Source organism: Acanthamoeba castellanii (assembly GCF_000313135.1).
Source record: "Acanthamoeba castellanii str. Neff unplaced genomic scaffold scf7180000084603, whole genome shotgun sequence".
Taxonomy (NCBI): Eukaryota; Discosea; order Longamoebia; family Acanthamoebidae; genus Acanthamoeba; species Acanthamoeba castellanii.
The window spans coordinates 1,083,678-1,091,792 of record NW_004457654.1 but is presented as its reverse complement, the minus strand read 5'-3'; the positions used below and the strand labels follow the sequence as shown (position 1 = coordinate 1,091,792).

Below are 8,115 nucleotides of genomic sequence, written 5' to 3'. Positions count from 1 at the left end.
CTGCACGCGCTGCCAATCGAACCTGCGCCGGCACACAATGATGATGACGTCAGCACTGCTTTCCCTGTGTCGTGTGTGTGTGTGATGGTGTGTTGTGTGTGTGTGTGTGTGTGTGTGTGATGGTGCGTACAGGAGCGAGGTGTCGGACTGGAGGGCCTTGAGGGCAAACTTGATGGCGAGCGCACGCACTTCGTAGTCCAGGTCCTCGATCAGCTCGAGGAGGCGCGTTGTGGCCTTCTCCCGCTCGCCGCCCTCAACCAGGGCCGCGAGCTCGAGCGTGGCCGCCTTCCGGCGCAGCGTGGCCGACATGATGTGGCGCATCGTGTTCACCAGCGGCTCCGTCGTTTCTACGCCATCACACGTCAGCACAACACGACACACACCGCACACACCGCACACACCGCACACGCCGCACACGGGGGGGGGCGTACCGGGCTTCATGAGGAGAGATGAGACCCAGCGGGTGGAGCGCTCCTTGAGGCCGGACGAAAAGGGGACGAGCGAGGCGACGATGGACAAGAATTCGCTCTGGACGGGCGGGCAGACGACGCCCAGCAGGAGCACTTCCTTGGCCTGCACGCTCGCCACCGCCGCCTCCACTATCGCGGCCTTGAGGGCCGCGTTGTTGGAGGTCAGGTGGGCCTCGAGGATGTGTCGGATCTGGAGCAGCGTGCCGTGCGCCAGGTTGTGGTCGATGCCCGCTGGTGACCACACACACACGCACACACCATCACACAAACGCGCGCGCGCGCGCGCGCACACACACACACACGCACACGCGCACACGCGCACACACGCACACACACACACACACACAGGGTCAGTAGTGTCTCTACACCTCGATCGCCACCTTACACGCACAATAAAAGAAATGATGAATCATAAATAATAAATAAAAGAAGGTGGTACCGGCGTGGTCGGGGATGGAGGCGAAGAGGGAGGTGATGAAGGCGGCGACGTGCTCGGGAGGGACGAGAGGCACCAGCGCCCGGGCCGCCATCTCGCGCACCTTGAAGTTGGAGTTGGCGCTGCACTTGGCGACCAGTGGGATGAAGGCCTCGGGCGAAAGCTGAGGCCGGCTGCCCTCCCCGGGCTTCACCTTCTTGTTGGCCTTGTTGGTCTTGAGCATGAACGGCATCAACCGCGACAGCAGCACAAGCATCGGGTAGATGCTGCTGTACATGATCGCATTGTCCCGCTGCGCCAACAAAGAGTAAATATTGAATGTTAAATTCAGCCCTAATAAACAAAGTAATTATTTTTTAAAAAATAGAATTGATAAGAAAAATAAGCGCAATAAATAGAATAGAAGGTAATTATCTAATTATTGAATACTAAATATTTAAATTAAAAATTAAAATGAAATAAGTACCTTTTCGCTGAGGGTGATCTGTTCTTGGAACTTTTGGAGGAGGAACGGGTAGAGCCGAGGGAAGCGGGAGAAGAACTGGGGGAAGGTGGCGGCGTTCTTCTTCGACTGCTCGTCGCGCACCAGCTTCGGGGCCACGACGCGCTCCACGATCGTGCTGAAGTTCATCGTCGACGAGTTACGGATTCCCCAGCTGTCCGTCGGTCACGCCGATCACGTCAGACCACTGACCCCGCACACGACACACGCCACACACACGACACACACGACACACACGACACACACGACACACACGACACACACGACACACACGACACACACGACACACACGACAAGCAACATCGCACACAATGCAACGTGACACACGGCAGCGCGCGGGGATTACCTGGTGGAGGTGTAGCCGTTGAGGGCGATGATGATGGCGTCGCTGAGGTAGGGGATCACGTCCAGGCGCAGGCAGGAGTCCCTGAAGAGCGCCTTGAGCACGTTCAGCGCGTGGACCTGGGCCTGCTCGCCGATGACTGACTCCACGCCCTCCGATTTCGCCTGCACGACACACACCACCGCACACGGCACACACGACACACACACGTCACGTCAGCAAGCGCTGTTAAGGAGTGAGGTGGCGGTGGTGGTGCGCACGTCTTGGGTCTCGAGCTGTCGGGTGTCGCCGCCGGAGGCGATGCGGAGCAGGGCCTGCATGGCCTGGGCGATGAGGACCTTCACGCCGCCCCGCCGGCGGCCGAGCACGATCGTCTCGGCCCGCAGGATGGCGCAGAAGCAGTAGGGCAGACCCGCGCTGCGCCTCGTGATCGACTTGAAGTCGTCGTTCTCAATCACCTTCAACAAGTGCTGCACAGCCACAACCACAACGCCACACAACGTAATGCTATTAGCGTGTGTTGTGTGTGCGTGTGCGGTCGTGTGCGGTCGTGTGTGTGTGCGGTGTGTGCGGTGGAAAAGTGGTACTTGAATCCAGGTGCCGGGGAGGGAGTAGAGCCCGGGGTGGGCGCAGGACAGGAGGTTCTCGGAGAGGAGCTGGAAGCCCAGGTACGACTTCTCCAGGGCGCCCCTGTGGCGCGAGGACAGCATGATGTGCATGAACAGGTCGCCGGCCTCCTTGATGCCCTCCTCGGCCATCACCACCTGCACCACCACCACCTCGTGAGTGTTTTCCATTTTCGATCGTTAGGGCCGCGTCCAATGGGGCGGCGAGGAGGGTTGTTACCTCTTTCTGATTGGGGGAGGGCACGGGCACGGCGTTGACGAGGGAGCCGAGCAGGAGGCCCACCTCCTTGATGGAGAGCCATGCGCAGACCGCCAGGTACTGACCCTGCGGCGTCCCGTACTCGATGTCACTCTCGCCCTCAATCACGCCACTCACCTCATACTCCTGGGCGCACGACACACGACACACACACGACACACACAACGCGACACGCGTCAGATATGACAGTGCGCTGGTGTGGAGGTGCGAGCGGTGAGTTCGGACCTCGGGGATGGTCTGGGCGGAGGTGAGGCCCTCGGGGCTGATGGCGGACACGATGGGCAGCACGAGGTTGGTGGCCTTGCGCAGGCAGGCCAGCAGGCGGTCGAGCAGGAGGCGCCAGTCGGCGATCTGCTTCGATCCACCACCGTCGGTCGAAGCGTCGACGTTGGCCTTGAGGGCCTTGAAGTTGACGTCCTGGATCATGTAGCGGATGGCCAGCAGCGGGCCGTGGATGGGCGTGCGCTGCGACGCGCCCACCAGGTCCACCGACGCGCACGCGATGTGGCGCTCCAGCTGACTGATCGTTTCGCTGAAGAAGAACTGCGACGGCGCGACTGCGATGTACGCGTGGCTCAGTGAGCGCCACCTTAAACCACCCAATAAATAATAATAGAAATGGCAATAAAAAAATACTAATAAATGATTGCTGTGACGTACATTCGTGCGGGTTGAAGGAGGGCGAGTGGGCCAGGTGCGGCGTGACGGACTCCTCGCTCACCTGGATGTACCAGCCCAGGGGCAGCACGTACTTGGTGAGGATGAGCCTGAACACCAGACAACCCGTATCCGTCTCCCGGGTCTGAACACGCGACACACATGACACGCACCACACACACACGACACGACACGACACGACACGCGCCACACGGTGAGTGCCTGCAGCTGGCCATGGGAAAGGAATGCGTGGAATGTAAGGCGTACGCGGGGCGAGTTCATCATCCAGAGCGCCCAGCGCATGAGCGAGGCCACCTTGGCCGGGTCGGAGAAGCCGGGCAGGGGCGAGGGGAAGGCGGCGAGCACCGTGGAGGCGCTGTGGCGCATGGAGTCGATGTCGTCCCACAGGGTCAGCACCAGCGCCGCCGTACTCACGGGCGCGTAGGCATCCCACGACGACAGCTTGCCGTAGTCGCCCTCCTTGTCTGCTCATCACACGCACACCGCACACACCGCACACGCATAATCACACGCGCGAGTGAGGTGCGTGCGGTGTATGAGGAGTCGGGGAAAAGGGGGTGGAGGGAGGTGAGTGTAACGAACCGGCGCCAAACACGTTGAGAAGCTCGCGGTAGAGGGCGACGGCGGTCGACTTGCGCTGGTACGATCCGCTCGGGTAGAGCGCGAAGGAGATGAACGACTGGTACCACTTCAGGAAGTCCGTAACGAGCACCTCGACACTGTGCGCCACACACGACACACGCGCACACGCACACATATGAGCCAGGCGCCCGCACGGTGAGCGCGGTTGCCACCTACCTTTCGCCCTCGTCTTCGATAGGTGGGAGCTTCCGCTTGATCTGCTCGTGCTTCTTCTTCTGCTCGTGGTACACGCAGTCCTTCGATTCGTTCGTGTCATGATACACGTTAGTGCGCGCACATGTGTGTGTGTGTGTGTGTCGCGTGAGTGTTACCTTGAGGCGCTGGAGGAATTTGCCGATCCTGGGGATGGCGCCCTGCCGGAGGGACTGCGACGAGGCCTTGATGTTGACCCACAGGTAGTACTTCATCATGTCCAGCTCGAAGTAGGTCGGGCTCTCGATCGTCTTCTTGCCCAGGCAGATCAGCTCCAGCGCATCGTTGCGCAGCTCCTCGTCGCTGTGGCCCAGCGCGATCCGCACCAGCGACGGGATCGGCAGGTGGAAGCCAGACTGCGCCGACGACAGGTTCAGCATCGCCACCGCCGGTGCCGAAGCCGTAGCGGTCGCGGCCGCGCTGGTCTTGCCCTTCTTGGGCGGCGGCGGCTCAGTCGATTTGTCGTCGGCATCGGGCGCCGGGGCGGACTCGTCGTCGCTGGCCTCGAGGTGCTTGGCGTCGATCAGGCCCATCTTGCGCGCGGTCTTGAGCACCGAGATGAAGCCCCGCAGACCCTCGGAGGTGATCTTGTTCGGCGCCGACTCAGTGGTGCCAACGGCCGAAGCGGCGGCGGCGACGCCAGCAGAGGCGGCGGCAGCGGCAGCGGAGCCGCGCAGGGTGCGCTCGCGGGCCTCCTCGCGCAGCAGCTTGGCGGCGCTCCACTGGGCGATGGCGTGGAGCAGGTGGGGCGTCTCCTGCGGAAACACGGCCAGAATGGAGGGCAGTGCGTAGAGGACCATGCCCTGGCGCTCGCTCTTCTCGGCCGAGCACAGCAGCTCCACTGTGGGACCCACCCACACCTACCCCCGCGTGCACACAAATCAGGTCGGTGTGTGTGCGGCGGTGCGTGTGTTGTGTCGTGTCGTGTCGTGTCGTGTCGTGTCGTGTCGTGTCGTGTCGTGTGCTCAGAGAGAAGCACACCTGGCGACACTCGGTAAGGGCGGCTTCATTCGCGGCGGAGCCTTCGTCGTGTTCATGGGCCTTCTTGCGCTCGGCGAAGAGCGAACCCAGGAAGCTCTCGACGACCCGGCTTGCAGCATTGCGTGCGGTCGGTTCCCTATATAGGCACACCGCACGCGCTTAAGCTTAAAGCTATGTGTGTCGTGTCGTGTCGTTGGTCGTGTCGTGTCGTGTGTTCGCGTACTTGACGGAGCGCAGCATGTTGATGAAGAAGTCCTGCTTGATCATGAAGATGCGGTGCGCGCCGAGGCGGTTGAGCAGCAGCTGGATGGTGGTGTACTTGGCCTTGATGTGGTCCTCCACGTGGAGCAGTCGCTCGACGAGCGCCGTGAAGAAGTGCTCGTAGTGCTCCCTGCGGGCCGAGGCCAGCAGGACCGACTTAAGGATGTCGTACACGTCGAGCAGGTACTCGAAGATCTTGCTCACCTGCTGCACGATCGACTCGCTCGAGTCGTTCCAGTTCAGCCACACCAAATCCAGGATCGCACTGTCGCCCCCCCCCAAACCACTGTCAGTTACAGGACACGACACGACCAACGACACGACACGACACGCACACTTGGAGATCGTCGAAGAAGAGGTCGGGCGTGGCCTGGAAGGGACCCATCACGGTGTCGGGGGAGAGCGACGGGGCGGAGGCGGCGAGCAGCTCCTTCATGGTCTGCAGGATGTCGGCCAGCGTTTGGAAGGCGAAGCGGCGCGTGAGGATCTCGCCGCCGGTGCCGCAGATGCGGCACAAGTCGGAGAAGAGGAAGTCCCACAAGATCGTAACCTTCCGCTCTCGCCCTCTGCACCACACGCACACGCACACACACGACACACACGACACACACGACACACACATGACAGTCAGTCGGGGCAGCGGTAAGAGTGGGGTGGGGCGAAGGCCGCGGGTGGTTACTCGATCGCGAACGGGGTGGTGATGGCGTCCCGCGGCAGCGAGATGATGATGCCGCGGTAGATGGCCAGCCGGGCGTGCGACGACAGCCGCACGAAGTGGTCCCGCAGCGAGCAGTGGGCGAGGTTGAACGGGAACAGGACGTCGTCCTTGTTGGCCGCGGTGCGCTCCAGGGGCACGAGGAAGGTCGACAGCGCGCCGCTCTGGCCCTCCATCGACTCCGTGCCGAAGACCGTCGCCGAGAGCTCGCGCTGGAAGGCCGCCAACAGTTCGCTGGGAATCGCATCAGGCGAGCCTGGGTGCATGCAACACACATGTGGTGAACAATCAACACGACACGCACGACACGCACGACACGCACGACATGTACAACGTTGTGTACGACCAAGCGCATGTGTACCTGCGCGGGTAGCATCGCTCAGGAGCTTGGTCTTGAGGAATCCGCACAGGCACAGACCAGACGGGCCGATGAGGTCCCGATTTTCGTTGAGTCCCTTCAGCACCTGCAGGCTGCATAAAATAAAAATAAAATTCAGAATAAACAATAATTCAGCAATAAATAAACAAATGAATAAATACAAATAATGCGTTCTTATATATAAACAAATAAACAATAATAATAATAACGCACCAGCACTGGAAGAGGGACTGGAGGACAATGTGCGACGAGGGCGCGTTGAGGTGGAGGTCGACGAGCTGAGGCGTGAAGCGGGTCAGGACGATGATGAGGACCTTGAGCAGCACCTCGCCGTCTTCGATGGCCTGCTTCGACGCGGGCGTGGCGATGGGCTGATCGAGCAGAGGCAGACACTCTTGCATGTAGCGCGCGAAGTACTGTTGGACCGCGCGTAATTTAGCGCACACGCACGCACGCACGCACACACAACACACACACGACGACACACACACAATAAGCACGACACGCACGACACGCAAGGTACCTTGAGAAGAATGCACAGGGAGTCGGTGGAGGTGGCCAACACGGTGATGGCGGCGTCCAGTTCGAGGAGCGCGGCGACGCTGGGGAGCTTGGGCGCGAGTCCGAACGAGGGTCCCGCCGACTCATCCCTCTCCGCCTCCGCCTCGTCGCCTTCGCCTTCGCGCTGCAGCAGCGCCGCGAGCCACGGCGTCAGCTGTTCGCCGAGGACCGCCAGCAATACCGCATAGACCCAGACCGACGACGCAGAAGAAGAAGAAGACGGCGACGAAGAGGAGGAAGAAGAAGTGATGGTTGTGGTAGCGGTTGATGGCAATGGCAATGACGATGGTGATGGTGATGATGTTGTGCTGGTGGCGGACTTGGTGATGACCTTGCCAAGGTTGACGATGGCGCCGTGGAGCGAGGCACCGTCGGGCGACAGCAACAGGTGGACCAGCACGGAGAGCGTCTCCCGCACCTGCGGCGCCTCGTCCTCCGGCGACGTGGCCTTGGTGGCCAGCAGCGTGGCTGCAGCATACGCAGGGAGAAAATGATGTTAAATTAAATTAAATGATAAATGAATAAAACAAATAAAAGGATATTTTCGATTGTTTCATTAATCTAACAGGATTTAAATCTAAAAATATTAGAGGGTAAAATAGAGATGTACAAAATGGCGCCTTTGCATAAAATCGCGAAAATCTTAAGAATCCGTAAATGGGGAAGCAAACCAATTTTCTTAATGGAGAGCGTTTGGGCCTTCCATTGCTTCGATTGCAAGCATCGGTGAAGCTCGACCAGGTAATCGCGCGGCTGAGCCGGTGGCTGGAGGGACTGGATGACGGCGTCCAGCCGCTGCACGAGGTCCGGTCGCACCACCGCCTGTTCGGGCTGGCGCCGGAAGACCGGCTGCCGCTTCAGCGTGATCTTCTTCATGAAGGTGCCCCCTATCAAGTTGCCCGCCTTCATCTTCTTCGCCCGGCACAAAGGCACTAATCAAATTTTCCATTTCTTGGGAGTTTTCTCTTGGGCGAAAAATGGCATATCCTTGTGGAGGGAAGAGAAAAACGAAGAGAAAACCAACTTACAAAAGCCAACCAGATCACCAACTCTTTCCATCCACAACAACC

General features: G+C 60.0%; 1 protein-coding gene across 1 annotated transcript in view; it reads right to left on the bottom strand.

The window, feature by feature from the left end:
- ACA1_071870 (HEAT repeat domain containing protein) overlaps nucleotides 1-7,954 on the bottom strand; it is a gene marked incomplete at both ends in the record, with an annotated part of 9,758 nt that extends 1,804 nt beyond the window's left edge. The window contains 23 exons of the mRNA XM_004353041.1: nucleotides 7-22; nucleotides 131-347; nucleotides 432-701; nucleotides 910-1,198; nucleotides 1,373-1,562; nucleotides 1,755-1,915; nucleotides 2,012-2,221; nucleotides 2,339-2,515; nucleotides 2,622-2,762; nucleotides 2,862-3,193; nucleotides 3,297-3,438; nucleotides 3,561-3,778; nucleotides 3,897-4,033; nucleotides 4,113-4,192; nucleotides 4,268-5,008; nucleotides 5,130-5,265; nucleotides 5,353-5,655; nucleotides 5,726-5,956; nucleotides 6,082-6,361; nucleotides 6,467-6,576; nucleotides 6,698-6,900; nucleotides 7,008-7,513; nucleotides 7,717-7,954. Coding sequence (XP_004353093.1) covers nucleotides 7-22; nucleotides 131-347; nucleotides 432-701; nucleotides 910-1,198; nucleotides 1,373-1,562; nucleotides 1,755-1,915; nucleotides 2,012-2,221; nucleotides 2,339-2,515; nucleotides 2,622-2,762; nucleotides 2,862-3,193; nucleotides 3,297-3,438; nucleotides 3,561-3,778; nucleotides 3,897-4,033; nucleotides 4,113-4,192; nucleotides 4,268-5,008; nucleotides 5,130-5,265; nucleotides 5,353-5,655; nucleotides 5,726-5,956; nucleotides 6,082-6,361; nucleotides 6,467-6,576; nucleotides 6,698-6,900; nucleotides 7,008-7,513; nucleotides 7,717-7,954 — 5,328 coding nt within the window. The remainder of the gene's footprint in view (nucleotides 1-6; nucleotides 23-130; nucleotides 348-431; nucleotides 702-909; nucleotides 1,199-1,372; nucleotides 1,563-1,754; nucleotides 1,916-2,011; nucleotides 2,222-2,338; nucleotides 2,516-2,621; nucleotides 2,763-2,861; nucleotides 3,194-3,296; nucleotides 3,439-3,560; nucleotides 3,779-3,896; nucleotides 4,034-4,112; nucleotides 4,193-4,267; nucleotides 5,009-5,129; nucleotides 5,266-5,352; nucleotides 5,656-5,725; nucleotides 5,957-6,081; nucleotides 6,362-6,466; nucleotides 6,577-6,697; nucleotides 6,901-7,007; nucleotides 7,514-7,716) is intronic.
- Nucleotides 7,955-8,115: the final 161 nt, after the last annotated feature.